Source organism: Centruroides vittatus, unplaced genomic scaffold, assembly GCF_030686945.1.
Source record: "Centruroides vittatus isolate TY-2023 unplaced genomic scaffold, ASM3068694v2 contig_876, whole genome shotgun sequence".
Taxonomy (NCBI): Eukaryota; Metazoa; Arthropoda; class Arachnida; order Scorpiones; family Buthidae; genus Centruroides; species Centruroides vittatus.
Genome location: NW_027122568.1, coordinates 476765 through 500340, shown reverse-complemented (window position 1 = coordinate 500340; position 23576 = coordinate 476765). Strand labels below are relative to the sequence as shown.

Sequence of the window (23576 nt, the reverse complement as noted above, 5' to 3'; positions counted from 1 at the left end):
ATCATAGTCTAAAAGACTGTGTCAAGTAAACCTTCTCTAGCTGACCTTTCCCGTGATCTATATGAAGCTCCATTTACACCTGGAGACAGGTGGGAGACCAATTAGGAAGCGCAGAAGAATAATCTGTCCAATTAGCTCCAAGATAAGCTCGAAAAACTTATAAAAAATTCTGACTGCAAGGAAAGAGAAGACTTTCTCTATAACATATCCAGCCTTTTGGAATCATCACCCTCTTCGCTCCATGCTTCTGCTTGTCTCTATCTTGTGTTAAGTATTTGTGCCAAACTTTAATACGCCGCCATCCCGGGGTCCGCCATTGCTGGACGAAAGAAAACATTTGAAGACATCTAACAGACTGGATGGTGCCTGTAAGGACCTTGTCAATTATATGTAAGCATTTTTCGACAAAAATAAACAGTTTCTTTGTGAAACACTTGTCTTTTCTGCCTTTTCAAAACTGCCACCCACATCTGTATAGCCCTTAGCCGTCCCGACGGTTGGGAATAAAACTCCCCCCCCCATTTCGGCGAGCTTACATGTGTACAATTGTACTTTTTAGGTTAGTTTTCAACTTATGACAAATTCTCAGGAATCTAACATAGGTAGGGGAGCACCTGTATTTTTTTTTGTCCAAAAAGTTATATTTTTTATATGAATTGATGCTTACAAATGACCATTATGTCAACAAAACTGCCATCAAATTTAAGTAGTATAAATATTCCAGACTGTCTGTAAAATAAAATTTAAAACAATGTAAATTTTTTATTTAAGAAATGAGAAATTTCTGGAAGAAGAAAATGGCCCGAAATTTCTTAAATATATTTAAGAAATATAAAAAATTTCTTAAATTTATTCTTATTTAAGAAATTTTTTAGAATTTTTTAGAAATTTTAAAAGAAAATGAATATAAATTTATTTCTTAAATAAATTTATATTCTTTTTCTTTTGAAAAGATATTTATGTTAATTTTTAAAGCAATACACCAACCAAAGCTGAATTATTGGGCTAGAAATGGCTATAATAATAATTTATTATAAATTATTATTATTATTATTATAGCCATTTCTAGCCTGATAATTTGGCTTTGGTTGGTGTATTGCTTTAATGTATATTGGGTTAGCTGATGAAGTTTGTTAATTTTTAATTTGTTTGTATATATATAAATTACAATATTTAAAATGTGTTGTTATATTTATTTATTTATTTTAACCATTAACAGATATCACACATCCTATTCCTGATCTTACTGGTTATATTACAGAAGGCCAGATTTATGTTGATAGACAGTTACATAATCGTCAGGTAATCTTTATTAGTTGTATGAAGAAATAGCAATATATTTTTAAACTATTGGCTTATTATTTGATGATTTTTATATTTTGAAAGCTTCGTTGGAAAGTTTTAGTAATATCCATATTTAGTAAGATTACAGATATAAACATTTTTTAACCTGACCTTTTAATATTAATGCCAAACAATTGCTTGATTATATCAGGCTGTATTAATGCTGTTATAAATAATTAAATGTTAATTAATTTGGCCCAGAGGTATGAATTAAGCAGCATCTCTTGGTAAATCTCATAACTATAATTAAATTAGAAGTTTCTGGAAGAAGAAAATTGGCCTGAAGTGGGACTCAATTTCACAACTCCTGCTTATCATGTGGTCACATTACCAGTTATACTACCCAGACCTCTGTTTGATCTTTGCTTCCCGAACTATGTAGATATAATCATACTGGTTATTCATTGCACTGACTGGGGACACCTTCATTGCCCATGGCACTCAGCTGACTATCACTTTACCCTGGTGTGTATACAGTAAGACCTCGCTTAATGCTGCTTTGCTTAATGCTGATTTGATATAATGCGGTTTGCTCGAAGCCTTAAAAAAACTCAAAATTTACACTGATTTAAATTTTTGTAGCATTTCATTGATTCGTATATAATACGATTATTTGCAAGCACAAACCAATCAGCAAAAGGTGGCAAAAAGGTGTATTTTCTTTAAATCTATGTTTGTTTGGTGAAATTTTTGAAAAAGTATAACTTTATGGTGCCATAGGCAATATCAGCTTGACTTGGCAAGAATTAACTGATAAATGCACGAACAAAGTGTGGAAGAAGTTATGGCTGAAGGTATCCAAGAATTCTCAATGAGAAGAGCCTATTGCTGTATCATTAGGTTGACCAAACTCAACCTAATCAATATAGCAGGACTAGGAGATATAGATGAGCATGACATTGAGGAGTTACATTTCTGGTGAGAACCTTACCAACAATGACGATCTTTAAGAACTGGCAGAACATGGAATTCATGTAGAACTGGAAAATAGAGATTCTGAAAACAAAGAATCCAAAAAATTTCTATACAGATTTCCATAGTAAAAGTTTGGTAAGATAACTGAAATCGTTGATCAAATTGTAGCGAATGATCCAGATTTTGAAAGGAGTGCAAAAGCAAAATGAGGTGCTTTGGATGTGATCTTCTGCTACCAACGTTTGCTTAAGGAAAGAAAAAAGTGACAAATTGACAAACGAAACTTTACAACTTTATTGCAAAAGAACAAGAATTTCAGAAAAGTCAGGACCTTTGTCACAAAAAATAAACTTTATATTTTTGTGTGCATATGTTTATGTATTATTATGCAAATTAATATAAAAATAACTTAAAATTAAATTAAAATTTGTTTATTTTTGGTCACATGTTTCCCTATCCCTATTTATTCTATGTTAAAATGATCTTGTTTGACGCTGTTTTGCGTAGCGCTTTGTCATCTAGGAACGCATCCCCCGCATTAAGTGGGGTCTTACTGTATATACAAATGTAAACATCAGTAACCAATATGGTTATATCTAAATTAATAGTTCTGGAAGCAAAGATCACACAGAGGTTCAGGTAGTGTAACTGATGATGCAACTGCATGGTAAGTGGAAGTTGCAAGATTGAGTCCTGCAAGATGAGAAGTCTTTAATTTAAGAATGCGTATTGTGTTACCAGGTATTGTTGCATGATCAAAGAAAGAAATAAAAAATAAAAAAATAAAGCTAACAGTTAGCTTGTTTTAAATAATAAATGTATGAAAATCGTATTTTATATTTTGGTTTGAAATAAAATAAAGAAAATCCCTTTAAAAAATAGTAAAAGGATTTGAAAAAGTACTGTACATGATTAGAAAATAAATTAACATTTTAATACAATACATTTCTTTTCATATTTGTGGATTCCATATTCAGACAGTTTTGCAGAATGTCTCTGCAAATATGAAGACTCTGCTGTATAAAAAAATATTATTGCATTTGACTATCAAAAGAAATATTTATATGTAATAGATTAGAAAGGACAGGTGCAAATTTTTTGCTTTTATTTGAATTTTATAGCATAAAACATTTAAGAACGTTAATACCTAATAATAAATTTACTAATTAATATTTTAAGATGGTATGCTATATATTTTACTGTGGTGTTTATGTATTACTGTAATGAATGATTTGATGCATAATATTTATTTAAAAAAACATTAAGGATTTATTTTAAATTATTCAGAAAATCTAAAATGTAATTAGTAACTGTTACTTCTGATTGAAAAATATTAAATACAGATAACAACTTTTGTTTTTAAATTTATTTATATAAATAATACATAAAATATTATAAACTTTACAAAAAACAAAAATTAAAAGTTTATGAAGTTATAAATGTAATTAAATAGTGTAAATGCTGATTTACAAGTGTATCTCATCCTGAAAACTTATCATAAATAAGAACAAGCTTTTCTATTAATTTTTTTAGTGTAAAATATGAATTTTGTTCCAATATAACCCATAATGTACCCTCCTTAAATAAAATTAAATAAATACATACAAAGTGTGTTTTATGTATTAACCAATGATATGAAATAAATTAAAATGATTAGATTATTAATGTGAAATGATCACATTAATAATCTAATCAACATCCACCTTCTATCCTTACGAAAAAGATATATAGAAGGAATTAATATGAAATGGGAGAAGCAAATATCAGACAACCAGTTGTCAGACAATTCTTTAATTGTAAGAAAACATAATGCTACTTAAGACAATAAGTGAGCAAAAGACAAACTAGTGTAAAATAAAATTGTTTTAATTAATGAAATTGTAATCACAGATAAAGGATCTGAGGTGTAGAGGTAAAGTACACTAAACTTTATGTCTTTGTTCTAAAAAAGATTATAATGTAAATAAAAAAAAAAAAGAAAAGGCTCACTGAAGTCTATGATGCTTGTAATTACAGTGCATGGGAAGTTGTTGCACTTGTTATTAGACTATTTTGTTGTAAATATTGCTTGATGCATGTATCAAATATTTCATTTCATAAAGGAAGAAAAGAGATAAAGCAGTTTTTTATTAAATATTCATATTAACTCAATGTCCTGTGGACACTAAGAGGGCCTTTTTAGCAAGTTTTTTATGGTTTGGCCAGACCCACAATGGAATAGCTACATCAGTATTTCCCAATGTGGGGCCCATGCCCCACAGCGGGCAATTCAATTTTTAAGGGGGGCAATTCGAAAATGGACTCGTTCAGAGTTTAAGTTAACCGTATAGCCACTGTATGCTATATTTATTGTAAATATTGATTTAAGTTAGTTTTAGTTTTCTTTGTTTCCCTTTCCTTCTAAAACTTTCCTTTATGACCCTTTTCCTTTGGGGTGGGAATAACAATTCTGGGAACTACTGAGAACAAAGAGATGAATGAAGCCCTGATGCTGGTGAAAGAGAAGAAAGGACATTCTTTGCCCAGATCTTGAGGTGGACAGACGTGAGTTGTTGTGTTCCAGGTCGTGTTTGGCAATGACTGGAAAGTGCAAGAGACTTTGAAAGGATCAGGTTTTATCACGCTTACGACAAAACAGTGTGGCAATTAAGTGTATATGTTAGGGGGGCATGAGAATTTTAGAAAGGCTTAGGTGGGGCATAGCACAAAAAAGGTTGGAAACACTTGAGCTAAGTTGTGAGATGGGACCCAATATATTCAGAGGGATTATTTCAAAAAATTTTTGGAATTTTCCAATACTTCTGGATTTGATCCTGGATCCCCAGAATGGTATGTTGCTTCTGTAATTGCTTGGTCATCTGTATTCAGTATTCATAAATAAATTATCACACTGCAGATAAAACACCCAGAGATGAAAATAAAATTTACTTTGAAATTTGTTTACTTGAAATTCATTTCTAGAGAATGTTTCATATTATGATTTTTTATGAAGAATTACCAGAGCATTGATCATTTGCAATTCTTTCTATGATATTATATAATTGAAGAATTTTATATAATCAAAAATGTTAAATAAATATTTGAAAACTTTGAATTAGCTGTCTATAATACAACAGTTATTTAGTGAATTTTTTAATACGTGTGTAACTAATTCTGGTATATAAAACTTCACAAAATTTTAACACTTTTTTCTGTAATTATGTAACTGATCACTGCAGATGATGATTATATGCTATTAATGGATATACATATAGATTTATTTTATTATTACATATTACTGCTATATTTATATAATAACTTATCCTTAATAGTACTTTTATTCTAAAATTTAGATTTATCCACCCATTAATGTGTTACCTTCTCTATCTCGACTTATGAAATCTGCCATTGGTACTGGCATGACAAGAGTAGATCATCCAGATGTATCAAATCAATTGGTATATATTTTTTAATTATTAGTTAGTATCAAATAAAGCTTATTAAGCAAAAGGATATTTTGTTTTATATTAGTATGCTTGTTATGCAATTGGCAAAGATGTTCAAGCTATGAAAGCTGTAATTGGAGAAGAAGCTTTGCATTCAGATGATTTACTATATTTGGAATTTTTATCAAAATTTGAGAAAACTTTCATTTCTCAAGGTAAAATAATGTTTTTTCTTTACATTTTAATTTACAATTATAAGTTTGTTAATACAGTAAAACCTTATTAATTTGAAGTTTATAAGGAGCAAAAACAAAAAACCCCCAAATTTGAGTTAGTTTCAAGTTAACAAACTTAATATCCAATTTTCTCAAATTTTTCTGTGGCCATAAATATCTTATCAAACCATTTCTCAAAGATATGTTCACAGAATAACTACAAAATTTTATACAGTTTATGGTGCTTTTGAGTGTATTGTTTAGGTGCCTCCTTGTTTATAGAATGTCTTAATCAGAACTCTTGTAATCTACTGTATCTGTAAAAGCATGTCAATGTGAAGTTGTATTTGGTATGGAGTAAATAAGATAAATCTTTTGTATTTACACAAAATGTAAGAGAAAATGAAGATCATGGACCTATTAAAGGGTAGTGGGTACATGAAAAAAATGTTTGAGTTAAAAGAACTCACAATTTCTGTTGGACATGTGGCTGTCACGTGTTAAAGTTTGTCCCCTGCTCTTTTGACAGATATAGTGTGATGTACGGTGACAGTGTTTATTTTCCTTTGTTTCCCATGTCCCTGGGAATTCTTGCCTTTTTGTTAATGACCAGTGGTTGGTGGTCTATGTGTGGTTCTTCTTGGTGGAGTGAAGATAGAAGTTTAGTTCGTCTCCCGTTTTCATGCTTGCTGGCTTAATTGATCCAACTTCACCAACAGAAATTACTAACAAAAGGTTATGGGCCCAGTAACCCAAGACAGTAACCCAGTACAGTAATGTCTTTATAATTTTTGTTCGTTGTGATATTGAATTTGTTTGAGATTTGGTGGGATCTGAAAGACATGTGAGATGGAAAATTTACATGGAGATATCTTCACAAAGGAAAGGTTCGTCAACTTCTGAAAACTGGATGGTTCATCCAATTTATCATAAAAATGCTGTTGATGAAGGAAGATCTGTGGGCAGCGATTGAGACACCAGTAACAGATAGAAAACCTACGACGAAGGAAAAAAGTTGTGATCAAAGGGCATTAGGAACAACAGCCCTGACAGTTGGGGACCACGTTAAAGTCGATATCCAACATTGTACAAGTGCCAAGGAAGCATGGGATACTATAGCAAATCTCTATGAAGATAAGAGTATTCTGAAAAGGCTGCAAATAAAAAGAGAACTTTACTCCATGGATTTTAACACGTGTTCAGGTATGGCCGCTTATATTAACAAAATACAAACCCTCATTGACCAGTTGAGAAAAATCGGTTGTACAATTGATGATCAGGAACATGCAGAATTATTATTGATGCGTTACCGGAGGAATATGATAGTTTAGTGATTGCCGCACATGTAAAATTAACCTCAGTTGCAGTTAAAGCTAAACTGCTGCAACAGACTGCCAGAAAAAATGAATGCAGTAGTACTAATGAGTCAAAAGTGTTTAGTGCAACAAGAAACTGTTTCCATAGAAGAGGCACTAGTATAAAACAAAAACATGACAATACAAGAATCTTTAATGGAAAATGCTTCAAGTGCAATAAGTATGGACATAGAGCATCGCAATGTCACAGTGAAACAAATCCGAACCAGAAAAATTGAATGATGCTATGTTCAATTATAAACAAAGGTGTTGACTCACATAACTCTGACTGGATAATAGACAGTGGTAGCACTCATCATTTAAGTTATGCTCGTGAGCTTTTTGTAAAGTTTAGACCTGCTAATCACATGATATATGTGGCAAACGATTCAAGTTTGAGAGTCGCAGGTGAAGGTGATATATCCTTGCGCCTAAACGTGAAAGGTGTACCCTTCAGTTGTATACTAAAAGATGTTTGGTATGCGCCCGAAGTGACCATCAATCAGTTATCAGTAAGCCAGCTTTCCAAGAGAGGCTTGACTACTTATTTTTATGGAAATAAATGTGTCATCAGAAAGGGCAAACTTATGTATGCCACAGCAAAGAAGATAAACCATTTATATGTACTGGATACATATAAAACATTGTTAATATAGCTAGTCCTCAAAGTAAATATTGGTTATGGCACAAATGAATGGGACATCCAAGTGAAGCTACCATGAAACATATATTAAAGGAGAAACCAAACAGCATCGACTACAAAACAGTACCAAATGAAGTTTGTGATGTGTGTACTAAAGGCAAAAGTCAACGCCAGCCGTTTGGTCAAAGAAAACATCATGAAACAAAAGGTCTATTAGAGTTAGTCCATAGCGACATGTGTGGCCCTATGGGAGTGACATCACTTGGAGGTGCGAAATATTTTGCTGACTTATTGACGATTATTTGGGATGGATCCATGTATATCTCCTAAAATCCAAAAGCAAAGTGCTTAATTGTTTTATAAACTATAAAAGATTGGTAGAAAAGCAAACAGGTAAACAAATAAAAAACCTGCAAACTGATAACTGCGGTGAATATGTGAATAGTCAATTTAAAAGTTTTTTGAGTAAAAATGGAATAATTCACCAACTTACTTCTCCGTACTCACCACAACAGAACGGAAAATTCGAGCGGATGAATAGAACCTTATTAGAAAAAGCTTGTTGTATGTTATTTGAAGCTAATACTCCACCGGAGTACTGGGGAGAAAGTATATTAACAGCAGCTTACATCATGAATCAAATTCCACAAAAGAATGGAAATATTCCATATGAGAGATGGTTTAACCGAAAAGTGAGTTTAAGACATCTGAGAGTATTCGGATGCACAGCTTATGTACACATCCATAAGGTGCAACGAAAGCATAAGTTTCAAGCACAGGCAAGAAAATGCATCTTTCTTGGTTATTTGCCCACCATGAAAGCTTACAGACTGTATGATCCGAGCAACAGGTCTATTGTAGTATCAAGAGACGTGAAGTTTAATGAAATGTCAAGATGCACATCAGATGAGAAACAGATAGAAACTGTCCACGTATTTCCATCAGATGACAAGAAAAAGTTCAACGAAGATGAACACCAGAGGTCAGCGGGGGCTGATTCCAAATCTGAGGACTCGGAAGATGAACCTGAAGAGCAAGAGCAGAGCCATTCATCTGTCCCTACAACAAGTACTCGATTGAGAAGAAATGTTAGACCACCACAACGATACGGAAATCCAATTATCTATGCAGTAGGTCAAGTGCCTTTTTCATATTTGCAGGCAATTAAGAATCCAAATTCCAAAGATTGGATTAATGCAGTGAAAACTGAGTTAAAGGCAATTCAAGATCAAAAGGTATGGACATTATGTGAATTGCCCAGTGATAAGAGAGCGATAAAAACTAAATGGGTTTTTACAAAGAAGGAATTAGAAGGGAAAAGTAAATTCAAAGCTAGGTTAGTAGCTAAAGGCTGCGCTCAGGTTAGTGGAGTGGATTTCGGGGAAACATATGCATCAACTGCAAGAAGCACAACTATTCGGATGCTGTTTGCACTAGCTGCGATGAAAAATCTAGAACTCAGGCAATTTGATTTCGAGACAGCTTTTCTAAATGGGGAGTTGCATGACAAAATCTATGTAACTCAGCCAGAAGGTTTTAGCATAGAAGGGAAGGAAAACTGGGTCTATAAATTGCATAAAGCATTGTACGGATTGAAACAATCAGGGCGTGTGTGGCAACAAACACTAAAAGAAAAATTGATGCAAATAAAACTGAAGAGATCAATCTCTGATGACTGTTTATATTATAGAGCTGAAGGTACGAAAATTTTATTATTGCTGATTTATGTAGACCAGGGATGAGCAACACGCAGCCTGTTAAACATGTTTATGCGGCCCGCCAAGCATTTCTAAAATTGAATTTATTTTATTGACTTTCTCCCATCAATATATTGTTATAAAATTAATTACAATAAAATGGTAGTACATACTAAACAATTTTTTGTGATGAGTTACTCACTTGTCGGTGACTTGTTCAAACATGCAATACGAACGCGCCGCGTCTGTGCTTGTTTGTGTTTGCTTCTGTCACACAATCAGTCAGACTGGTAAGCTGTTAACTAGCAATTTTAGCAATTCTTGTGTTTCTTGAAAGGCGTGAGTGCAATATTATTGTCAAAAAGGTAATATTAGAGTTTTTTATTCAAAATTAAGTTTTCCTACAAATTTTTTTAACTTTTAAATTTTTAATCCATAATAGCATGTTGGAAAAGCAAACAAAAAAATGGAAGGTTGCGGATGAGCACAGGCATTTCCAAGAAAAGTGGAAATTTGATTACTTTTTCACTTTTGTCAAAGATAAAGCTGTATGCTTAATATGCTCAGAGACTGTGTCGACATTAAAAGAATATAACATAAAAAGGCATTACAATACAAAACATGAACAACAATATAAAAACTTAACAGGACAACACCGGATAGATAAGTTTAATCAAATGGAGAAAAACTTGGGAAACCAACAGGCTATTTTTAAAAATCAAGCTATTTTATCAAATACGGCAGTAAAGGCTAGTTTTGTTGTCAGTCAAATACTGGTAAAAAAAATGAAACCCTTTGCGGATGGAGAGATGATAAAAGAATGTCTGACTGCTGTTGCAGAAATAGCATTTCCTGATAAAATAAATATTATTTCAAACATTAGTTTATCAAGATTCACCATTGCAAGGAGAATTGAAGACTTGTTCGAGAACATAGCAACAACGCTTCGTGAACGCATTGCAAAATTCGAATACTGTTCTTTGGCACTTGATGAGAGTTGCGATATTAGCGATACAGCACAACTGGCTATATTTTTACGTGGTATTGACACCAAATTTAATATTACCGAAGAATTGTGTTCACTAATTCCTATGCAAGGGACTACAACCGGCAAAGACCTGTACAATGAACTAAAGTCTGTGTTGGAAAATTTTTCAATTTCATTAGAAAAGATTATTGGTATATCGACAGATGGAGCTTGAGCAATGTCAAGCATGGAGGTAGGAGTATCAGGAAGGCTATTTCAAGACATTAAGATGGTCACAGGAAGGGAAATATTCGTTAACCACTGCATAATTCACCAGGAAAATTTGTGTGCGAAAAGATTGAGTTTGCCAAATATCACAGTACCAATAATTAAACTAATCAATTTTATAAAGTCGCGCGCGTTAAATCACTGTGAATTGAAAGAATTCCTGAAAGATTTAGAAACTGAATATGGCGACGTGGTTTTTAATACCGAAGTACGTTGGCTTAGTAGAGGTGCAATGCTAAAAAGAGTATACAACTTAAAAAGCGAAATACAATTGTTCTTGGATATGAAGGGATATGCCTTTCCTCATTTTGGTAATAAAGAATGAATGTGCGATTTTGGGTTTCTTATTGACATGACTGAGCATCTCAATGATCTTAATGTGGAACTTCAAGGCAAAGGACAGTTTATTCACAATTTGTATGATAAAATTCAGGGCTTTGAGCGCAAATTAAAATTGTGGAAACAGCATCTTTTGCAGAATAATGTGTCTCACTTTCCACATTTAGAAAAAGAAAACGTTACTACTTCTCAAAAATACGCACAATATATAGACATTTTAATCAACAAATTTCAATTACGATTCCAAATGTTCAAAGCTGAGAAGACAGCGGTTTCCATGAAAATGTTTTCCTCGCCATTTAATATCGATGTGGATACAGTTCCCGAAGACTTTCAAATGGAAGTGATTGACATGCAGAATAATACCGATTTAAAAAATGTATTTTTCTCAGTAAACATCAAAAATTTTTATAAATCTTATGTGAGCCCTGAGAAATTTTCGCTTTTGACAAAAAATGCAAAGCAAATGATGTCTCTGTTCGGAAGTACGTATGTTTGCGAACAATTATTTTCAACCATGAAATTAATCAAAAATTACCACCGATCAAGACTGAGTGATGCACGATTAGAAAGCTGCGTACGTGTAGCTACCTCATCAATTCCGGCTGATGTTGATCAGCTTGTATCGAAAAAACAGTGCCAAATTTCTCATTAAAAATTTCAAGTAAATTCGTTTTTCTGTTCTTTTCTTGTTTGTTTTTATTTTGCATTAAAATTTGTATATAAAATCTTTACTTTTTTTTAAATTTTATATTTATTTATTCTAATGTTTATTATAAATAAAGTTTTGTAAATTATTAATAAGTGTTACTTTATGTGCAGCCTGCCAAAAAATTTTAAAATTTAAATTGGCCCGTTGATTAAAAAGGTTGCTCATTCCTGATGTAGACAATATTATAATAGCTCACAACAATAATAAATGGGTAGACGAAATTAAGCAGAGATTGACAGAATCGTTTAAACTAAAAGACTTAGGTTCTCCAAAGTCCTTTTTTAGGGATAGAAATTAGAAAGGATAGCAACACAGGCAAAATTACACTAAGCCAGGAAAAAAATACATTCATGAAATTTTAGAACATTTTTTTATGGTCAAATGTAATGCTGTTTCAACTCCATGCAATTCTAGCTTAAAACTCAAGAAACCTCAGGTAATAGATTCTGAGTTGATGTTGAGAATGCCATATCAGCAGGCAATAGGCTGTTTAATGTATGCCGCAGTAATGACCCGTCCTGATATCGCACATATTGTTTCACATTTGAGAAAATATAACAATGCATTTGACAGAACTCACTGGGAGTCAGTAAAGAGGGTATTTAAATATTTAAAAGGAACTGCGGATGTAGTGCTTAGTTATGAAAGAAACGGAGAAATAGACATTGTAGGCTTCTGCGATGCTGATTATGCTAGTGATGAAGATGACAGAAAATCATATTCTGGTTACTGCTTTAAATTAGGGAATAACCTTGTGAGCTGGTTAAGTTTTAAACAAACAACTGTCAGCCTTTCAACATGCGAAGCAGAATATGTAGCAATTACCGAGGCTAGCAAAGAAGCAATCTGACTTAAATCGCTATTAAGAGAAGTGCTATCAGGCGAACTTAAAACAGAAACGACTTGTATATTTTCTGATAATCAAGCAGCAATATGTTTGGCCAATGGGGAAGGCTCTCACAAAAGGGCAAAGCATATAGACATAAAATTACATTTTGTAAAGGACCTCGTCAGTGAAGGTAAAATAAAACTAAAACACATCTCAACCGAAAATATGCCTGCAGATGTATTGACAAAGGCACTCGTTCTGAATAAACACAAGAAATGTTGTAAACTATTGGGTCTTAATATTCGCTAATATTAATATGTTAACTGTTATTGAATGGCCACGCGACAGCCAAGCGGGGATTGTTGGACATGTGGCTGTCACGTGTTAAAGTTTGTCTCCTGCTCTTTGACAGATATAGTGTGATGTACAGTGACAGTGTTTATTTTCCATTGTTTCCCATGTCCCTGGGAATTCTTTGCCTTTTTTGTTAACAACCAGTGGTTGGTGGTCTGTGTGTGGTTCTTCTTAGTGGAGTGAAGGCGTATAAAAGTTTAGTTTGTTTCCCATTTTCATTCTTGCTGGCTTAATTGATCTAACTTCACCAACAGAAATTACTAACAATTTCTACTTAATGTTATTACATGGAACCATATGTACTGTGCCTAGGACCTGTAGAAAGCTTTGAGTTAATGCAGTTTGATTTAATGAGGTTTTACTGTAGTAGCCTATGAAATATTTTTAATAATGAAATTTATGTTAATATGTTTTTATCAATTTGAATAATTTTTAGAAATTAACAAAATAAAAGTAACATAGTTTATGTAATATAATGTTTATTATTAAAATTGTTGTTGTAGAACTTAAAATTTGTATTCTGTTTTAATAAAAACAATTTGATATAAATTGGATGATGGTAAATTTGGAATAAAACAATAACACTGATTAGTGATGACACAAAACTTAAAAACTACCATCTTAACAACAAAATTTCAATGTTTTTGGTCTTATTTTGGACCATCTTCAGTATACAGGTACCTGTACACTGAAGATGGTGCATGTAAATTGAATGTAAACTAATGAAATGCAGCGGAAACATTTTAAAAATAATTTTGATGTTCGTAAGAAAGTAAGTTCTGTTATTTTGAGACATTATTATTATAGTATTAAACATATATTCTATAGACTAAAATACAAGAATTTTTCCCAAAAAGATCAAGGTAATTTGTATTTTTCCAATTGTGTAGGAAAAATTAAATTTAATAAATTCTGATTCCCTAATTACATATTTCTTTTATTTTATAAAATATGTATTCTTTTTAATAAAAATTGGAATAAATAAGAGGTGGTGTTAATTTGAAAAACTATTTGAAAAAATAGCTTTAAACTTCCATAAAATTTATTGGATGAAAGTTTTAAGTTTTTTGTGTTTGTTTTCAGAAGTTAATTTGAAGTAGTTATCTTACAAACAAAAACTGATCTCTTCCATGTGTAAAAAAAATGGGCATCATATTAAGAAAGTTTATTTAATATTCTTAGAAACGATTGCATAATTAAATAAAATTTATATAGTATTTTTAAACTAGATCATAATTGCTGCAAATATATATGTATATATAATATTGTAATGCATTACGTAAAACGTTTTAAAAGTGACAATGATTTATTTTGTAGGTCATTATGAAAATCGTACTGTTTTTGATTCTCTGGATGTTGGATGGCAACTTCTTCGTATCTTTCCTAAAGAAATGTTAAAACGTATTCCTAAGAATATATTAGACGAATTTTATCCACGTGATAGTAAACATAATGCTAATCCTCAGTCACAACCAAAGTAATAAAGTAAGTAAAGTTTACACATTTCTTTTAAATTAATATTTTTATTAAATGCATGTTTCTATTTCTTCTAATGGAAAGAAAAATAAAATGTATTGAAGGAAAAAATTTCTTAAATAAATTTTGTAAAAACATGTTTAAATATTTGTTTGCATATAAAATTTAAAAAGTAGGAATAGGAATACTTTTTCATTAAAATGAAATAGCAAGAGTAAGAACATTCAGAGCTCTCCAGTTTGATTCTCTGTAATATGACAACCCCATCTGTGGGTTTTATATAGATAAATCTAACTGCTTCATAACTAACATTAACCATCCTTTTTGAAGTCCCACTCTGTTCTCTGATCCAAACAAGGATTATTTTTATTCTGGTTTGCATAATTTTTGTTTGTTTGCTTAACCAGTGCACAGTATTTGATAAGTATAGCAAATAGAAACAATACAAATGATTAATTTGCAAAAAAGACCTGTATTGTGCCAACATCTCATCTTCATCGAGTGTATAGTGTGGAAAATACTGCACTAAATATAGTTGTGTTTGCAGCACATGACTTCATATAGTCTCAACCCGAAACATAATCAGTCTAAGCTTCATCAAATAAGCACATGCTCAAATGATATGAATCATACCTCATAAGCACATGCTTATTCCAATGCACTGATATATAGTACTACAGTATAACAATGTAATCAAGGAGAAATACAGTATATTTATTATATGTGTAGGTACTGTACATTCACATTTAGAAAATAATATGCAGTAATGTCACTAGGATTTTTTTTTCTGGGAGGATATAAATGCTGCTACTGTGTGGGGAATGGAGGATTCTTGTCTAAAGCACTTAGTAAAAGGACTTCTACATGGAGATTGTTTTTTTGTCCTTGTATTTTTTGAGCTATATCCAATTTTACAAGCTCTCTATTTATCTTCATTCTATTGACATGTGAAATATAAAAATGCAGAAAACCTACACTTTTAATTTTTTAACATAGTTACATAATAAAAAAATAGATAAAAGCTTGCATGAAAAGTTTTCAGATAATCAAATTTTTTGAATTCTAATTGTTACAAAATTTCAAAATTAACGTATTTAGACTTGATAAACACTAATGTTGTGTGTTTTTTCTTCAAAGACACTTGGCAAGTTTTCTATCAGATATCTTTATTCATTCTCGTTGATTTCAACGAGAATGAATAAAGATATCTGATAGAAAACTTGCCAAGTGTCTTTGAAGAAAAAACACACAACATTAGTGTTTATCAAGTCTAAATTATAGAACAAGACACGGTTTCATAAAACAAATAATTAACGTATTTGCTACCTTTTGTGGATAGCAAATATATTTTTAAACATTTCAAACATTTTTAAGTACTTCAAATACCCAACCAAATAATCACCTTAAACAATTGGGCTATAAATCTGCTATTATTAATGATTAAATACCAAATTATTTAGTTTTTAATCATTAATAATAGCAGATTTATAGCCTGATTGCTTAAGGCGATCATTGGTTGAGTATCTATGTATTGGGCTTCCAGATGTTTAGTATACTGTACTTCAAATATTTTTTATGTATTTCAAACAATTTTTAAATATTTCAAATATATTTGAAAATCTTACATAAGTACTTGAAATAATTTTAAAATGTTTCAAGTACGTATGTAGGATTTTCAAATACTGCACTTGAAAATTCAAATTTCTGATACCTAGTATTTTAAATAATATGTACCATAAATACTCTAACTTAAATCAGGTAAGCTATTTGATATATAGGAAAAAGTATTTCTAATACAAGTATTTGGTACTTGTATGCTTCCATCTCTGTACTGTCAACACCAATCTCACCATTCAGATGGAGAGGATTGGTCATTTATCAACAGCCACTTAGATTCATAGCACTGAACCATTAAGAATTCCAATGGAACTTCTAGGAAAATTTATAAGTATGGTAGGAAACTTTTATATTATTGTATGTGACTGAATCATTATACCCTTCTATAAAAATAGAAATCTGTTTTTATATTCTATGGGGTTTTTCTCTTTACACATATTACAAGTATGCATATAAAGACATTCTAGAGTATGTCAATCTATCATGTAATACATCTTCCAGTTTTAAGGATCAGTTTACCAACAAAAAAAGAGGAGTCCCAATGAGAAGCCCATTCTCAGGCACATTGTATGAGCTAATTGTATGATACCTGAAAAATAGTGTACTACCAGTTTTAGATCCATTCATCAGCCTATATGCTAGGTATGTTAATGATGATCTAATCATGCAGAAATGCAAACCAGACATACAGATGTTCATGAAATTCATCAACAACAATAATTATGGCATATGATTATGCCTAGAGCAAGAGTGCAACAATAGTGTGCATCTTCTAGATCAGGAGTCCCCAACCTTTTTGTACCTAAGAGTACATTTTAGAATACCAGTCGGACGGCGGGCACCATTTATTTTTTCAAGGTGAATTTAGAATTGGACATAGTTAATAATACATACACATAATGTACAAAAAACATTTAATTCCAAAAGTGTAATTTAACATAAACAAGAATATTAACAATAATTTTTATAAAACAAGTAATTACCAAACAATGCTTACAAAATCTACAAAGTATAAAAATTCTTTATAAGAAAAATATAAATCTCAAAATCAATGTGATTTTTGGCAATTCATTTCATTGGCCATTGCTTTGTAATTAGAAGAGTATGATGTTATTCCTCCTCGTAAGCAATCATCAAGGTGTTCATCTGTAAGTCGTGATCTGTACTTTGATTTTATGATGTTTGTTGTTGAAAACAATGATTCACACAAGTATGTGGAACCAAAAAACGATTTTATTTTATATGCTGCTTTTTTCAAGAATGGAAATTTGTTTCTTTCAACTACATTCCAGAAATTCTTATCTGATACAATGGATTTTAGGATAATGTTGTTCTGAAGATCCAAAATTTCTATCTCTACCCCTTCAGCCTACCCCCTCTGGAAAGACCCAGGATTAAATCCAATCCAGTCGAAAAATCCCCAGGAATTTTTCAGGATGGTCTAAGCGGATATGTCAGGCCCTGTCCCTCATCACCTGGCCGCCCAATTGTATGGCGGCCGAACACATAATGGGCTTGCTTAAAAAGGCCTTAGTGCCTACGGGGGGAGTTTAAAAAAGGAAAAGTTAAAATCGCTTAAAATATCTTTTAAAACAGAAAAACCTAATACCAAATTGATGAAGGGTCATGATATATGCAAAATGCACATATTAGTTTAGTAAAGAAATGTCAGTCAACTTTCAAATTAAATAACTGTGGTTTGAGAAGTTCTTTGGAATAGGAAAATTATTATTATTTTTGTTCTACTTTTATTATTTAAGGATTAACATCTCTAGATTATAATAATAAGTATTAAAACTTTATCACAAAAAAGGATATTTAAAAAAATTACTTCTACAGACACTTTCAATTTTTACTTAGAAATAGATATATTCACTTATTATAAAGGAGACAAACAAAAATGTATTTGAAAAAAAGCATAATTTGAAAAACATAATAAAACAAATATTTGTTTTATTTGGGTCTGTAATTAATCAAAAACGACGAAACACCATTTTAAAGTGATTTTTATTCAAATAATATATTTATAAATAATATGTAGCCAAAAATGTAGTAGCCACATCAAATTTATGTAACCCAAAAAGTATCCAATGCACCAAATGATATTTTTTACGCCAAAATAAAAAAAAGGGTAGCCATATTTGGCGCAAAGTGGCCAAATATGGCAATGCTGGATGAGCTCCAGACAAATGTCTGCGTTGTCATGGCAACCATAGAAACGGACCGATTCATTTCATTTTAGGCATGGGAAATTTGGTTGGCGAAGATTTGGTGCAAGGGGGAAAAGGGATCGGTCGCATTTCGCCTTTTGCTTTTATCTGTGTTGGATGCCATTTCTACTTTTGTGTGGTTAATCATTAAAAATGAGAAAACTTTTACATAGCATTTTATTGAAAACTGAAATATTTTTATTTTTATCATAGTCGCACAGCAGTGGACACACACAAAACGATCGGCAGGTGCTATGGTGCCCACGGGCATAGGGTTGGGGACCCCTGTTCTAGATGTTCTTGGATGGTAATATTGACAATGTATCAAGACATTGATATATCATAAACCTACTTACCAATCATCTTTTATCTTGGCCATATCACATGATCAGTACTCATATATAAATTGGCAAGCTTTAAAGCATTAATAAAAACATCATACACATATTCATCTAACATCAACAACAGGAACTAAGAGCTAAGGTACATTACTTAAACGTCAAATGGCAATACAACATGGATATCGACTTGAAGTTATCAAGGATTAATACAAGAATACCTACAGCACAAAAGTAAAGAACATAAGACAGGACACTGAATATAAGGCAGTAAGATACAACAAAATCATGATGTCCATAGACCAGGAAATTTGCAACAAATTGACCATAGCATACAAACAAAATCCCATAGTGTACTTGCTACTTATAAATAACAAAGACACCCATAATAGTTTTAAACTTTCAGAGTACCAATTTCAGACCATAATGGGAAAGCATCTGAAATACATTGGGATGAAGACAAGGTTGCCTCAGCAACACCTACAGGAACATCACATATTGATTGCAAAGGCATAACACGCAACAGCATTAGTTGCCTATGCGGACAGTTTGGAAGTACAGGTCCACATAGATTAGACAGAACTCTACACTACTTGAGAAAACCTTCCATTCTTAAACATTTAGAAAAATTAGAGATTTTCAAGGCCAATAGAAATGAAATGGCCATTAATTATGGGACAATGATACCCTATGTATGGCTTGGAGAGTCCTATATCAAATCTGATAATATTATGAGCTTTCGACATTATATAGTTGATGTTTCCAATCAGATGGAATTTTAAACTCTGCATTTCATTGTGTATGTTACATTAAAAAACTGAAGATGATTGTTTTAAAACAACCAAAAGCATTTGTTTTTAGTTAGATAATAAAGATTAGTGTTTAAAACTGCTGGATTTTTGATTTTTTGACTGTATTTATTTTGTAAAGGTGAAATATTTTCCATGAGTCTTAGTTAAATCATAAAAGCAGATGTTTATAGTATTTATGTAGAACTTTGCAAGTATTTTTGTAGAAGCTTTCACATTTATAAATGCTAATGGAATAGTAACAATTTTATTATGAATAGTATTATGAAGTGTAGACTCAAAATTAGATAATAAAAATAAATGAGCAATTATTTATTGTGACATTATCACAATAAAATAATTCATTTTTATTTTTCCAGTTCTACCATACTTTTTTTCTATTATACAGGGTGTTCTGAAATTCCCGTTACAAACTTCTAGGACTTGTAGAGGGGAGTGAGTACATAATATTTTGATTAGGAACCCAGAAATCGTTGTAAAACGGAAATGGTACGTTTCTGTTTTACAACAATTTCAATTCAGATGTTTAACTCTTCCACTTCTGCTGAGGGAAAGAGAAGAGTCTCAGAGTTGCTTGTTCTGGTGTGTAATAGGGTAGACAGGATGACGTGTAGAAATTAAATTTCCTAGTAATTGCACTACATCATAGCTAATTCAAATTCCTCAAGCAGAAGTGGAAGAGTTAAACATCTGAATTGAAACTGTCATAGAACGGAAACGGTACGTTTCCGGACATAGGTTCCTAATCAAAATATTATGTACTCACTCCCCTCTACAAGTCCTAGAAGTTTGTAATGGGAATTTCAGAACACCCTGTATATAACAATCAGTCAAAAAATGACACTTTCAAGATTTTTCATTTTTGGACTCAACCTTGAAATGCTGAAAAATGTAAAAGAAATTTGGGGGTTTTTTTTTTTGAATGTATAGATGTCAGTGAATGTACGGACAGAATTTTGTTCAACCCCTTTGTAGGTTAATAACTCCTGTGCATTTTGTCAGAAATTTCTGAAATTTTGCAGGGAAGGTTGTATATTACAGGAATTGATGATATTAAATTTTAGTGATAAAAGTCAAGGGTATAGGAAGATAGAGGGGGGGGTTGTGTGTCATATTTTGAGTAGGATCAAACTTAATGACAATTTTACTCATTATCATTTACAATTTTTTTTATGAAAGTTATTCCTATCCTCAAAATTAAGCTTTTTTGCCATTTTATAAAAATTAAAAATATAAAGTTTTTTAATAAAATATTATAAAAATGGTGCCCCACACGTTTTAAGTGTTGCCAGGAAAGTTAAGCAACTTGTTACTGGATTTTTGTTGTTACATATCCACACAGATACAAATAGTAAACATATATATCTACATATATAAACAGAGGAATATGCATGTATGTTATATATAGGATGTACTAAAAATGTAAATTTAAATAGAACCACACTAAATATATATTAATGTAGGCTTAGCAGTGATTCCCAAACTGTTTGAGCCACCATTCCCTTGGTTCCATAAACTTATACCCAATGCCCCCTAGCCATTTTCCCTTGTATTAGAAAATCTTGGAAATATTCTTAGAAAACCTTTCTATGAATCTCACACTTTGTGCTATTTACCATACATTGTTCTCCTGTCATAGTGATATTGTTCTCCATGTGTGGAAAGTATTAAATGTAATGTTTCTTTTTATCTGTGTAAAAAGGGCTGTCAGAATTACAATTTAATAAAAAAGTAAAATTACATTACAGATGGATACTAGATCTATCTTCACTGCTTGCCATGTCCAATCACTAGGAACAACTATTTCCATTGCAGAGACAACCTTTCTTTAGAGGCTATGCCTCTGCACAAATATGTAAAACAGTTTAAAATGTCTGCAGGTAACAATCCAAACACAATTAAAAATATAATATTTCTTTTGTAAAAAGGGCTGTGTATATTTTAAACTGTTTTACATATTTGTGCAAAGGATAGCCTCTAAAGAAAGGTTGTCTCTGCAATAGAAATAGTTGTTCCTGGTGATTGGACATGGCAAGCAGTGAAGATAGGACTAGTATCCATCTGTAATATAATTTTAAATTTCTTTTTATCTGTTTTAATAGAGAAAAGGGAAAAGCTTGTCAGTGATCCCAATCCTCATATATGATCATTGTCCAGTCAGTACCCTGTCTCCAGCACCCCCTGCCACCCATTTGTTTTTATTCATCCCCCTAGATTAACTCTTTGCCCACAGGGATGCAGTAGCACCCATTTTGGGAACCACTGATCTATAGGATTTGAAATTGAAATATATAAATGGTAAAAATAGTTATAACAAGCAATCGAGTTTTAAGTGTGTAAAAAATTTTTTAATAATACTCAATCTATTTTAGGATTTATTTCAATAAACTCTTTTTAATATATATAGAAATTAAGTAAGTGAATCAAAATATAATAAAGTATAAAAATTTATAAATATATTGATATTTACTGATTATTAATAATAAATTTTTTTAACAGGTAATATATTGAATTAATAATGAAATGCAGATCTTTGACACATCAAGACAACTGTTGTTAACTGTCCCATGAATACTTATTTAAAGCAGACATTATTGTTTCTGTCTGACAGAATTAATAACAAACATTCCAAATTATCTGTAATAAAACAAACTTTCAATTTGTAATTGAGCTATTTTATGTTAATTATTATTATTGTATATTTCATACATCAGAATTGTTACATAAAGATATGACATGTTTATAAAGCCATAATATGCAAATATTGTGAGGATGTCTAAAACTATGTGAAAGTACAGTACAATATTTTTATAATCAGTATTAAGAGAACTCTTAAGTTTGGTATATATATTTTTTGATTGAGATTATTTAAACAATTAAAAATACTTATATATACCAAGACAAATTAATGCTATAGTTAAAAATTTGCTTAATTATTATTAACAAAATTTTGAAAATTTGATTAATGTTGGAATAGTTCATCTATCTTTCACTTTTAACTTGCTAATGATTAGACAGGAGTTTTATATTTCGAAATGATTAATGGAAATTTTATTGAATGGATAAATTAAGGGATGAATTGTAATGACGTTTTCAGTCTTTTTTTTACACTTCAAATTTATAATTAAACGTCTGTTATTAAAATAAGAATCTTTAATCGTTAAGTAAAGGAACTGTACAAATTAAATTACTATGTAAAGGGAAAAAAAGGATTTAAAAAATAAATGATATTTAAGAGTTTGTCAGATTTTCATTAACTAAAAATCTAACATACGAAATTTTTTTTAAAGTTTTAATTCTTCCAGAATAATGGAGCCGATGTTTATTAGTCTACAAACACGGAGTGAAATAATTCGGTATTCATTACGAAGTAGAATATACTGATACACATGTTACCTAAACTCCGGATATTGGTGTATTTCATGAATTTAGTTTGGCCAAATTAACGTTTGGGATAAACTCGTATATTTCGGCCTTTTGACCACATGACTTGACCAAAGTCCGAAATATACGAGAATTTATGACTATTTTAGGCTTTGGCTGGCTAATTCGCGATGCCTTGGACAGTCAATAGCCAGTTCCAGGAAGAAAGTGACCAGAGCTGGATGTTTTGCAGAACTAGATCATACCAATTCTAACTAAAGTTATTACCACTGAAAATTTCTTTAGTCGAAGTAGAAAAAAAAAACACTTCAAAAACAACGAGAGAGGCTAATCACTGTTCAAATAGCTTTATTTAAGTTTAAAAATTATACGAAAACAAACAATGCCTTTCCAGTTGAAAAACACATCAAAGAGAACTGTTGTTTACAGTTTGAAAAATCATACCTATAAAAGCGAAAAATGTATTTAAAGTTGAATAACGCGAGAGATCTTTTTAGTGAACAGTTTAAAAAATCACACGAAAGAAAACAAAATAAATGGCTTCAGTTGCAGAAAAAACCTGCAAAGATCTCTCAAAATACGCCTGAAAAAATTACGTCAAGAAGAAGAAAAACTTCAATTAGTTGAAAAATCACATCATTAAGGAAAGAACCCTTTTT

The 23576-nt window shown here is 31.3% G+C and overlaps 1 protein-coding gene across 1 annotated transcript in view; it reads left to right on the top strand.

Moving 5' to 3' along the window:
• LOC136983110 (V-type proton ATPase subunit B) overlaps positions 1 to 22773 on the top strand; it is a 50890-nt gene extending 28117 nt beyond the window's left edge. The window contains exons 11-15 of the mRNA XM_067279746.1: positions 1220 to 1302; positions 5592 to 5696; positions 5770 to 5899; positions 14401 to 14568; positions 22033 to 22773. Coding sequence (XP_067135847.1) covers positions 1220 to 1302; positions 5592 to 5696; positions 5770 to 5899; positions 14401 to 14564 — 482 coding nt within the window. The 3' untranslated portion in view covers positions 14565 to 14568; positions 22033 to 22773. The remainder of the gene's footprint in view (positions 1 to 1219; positions 1303 to 5591; positions 5697 to 5769; positions 5900 to 14400; positions 14569 to 22032) is intronic.
• Positions 22774 to 23576: the final 803 nt, after the last annotated feature.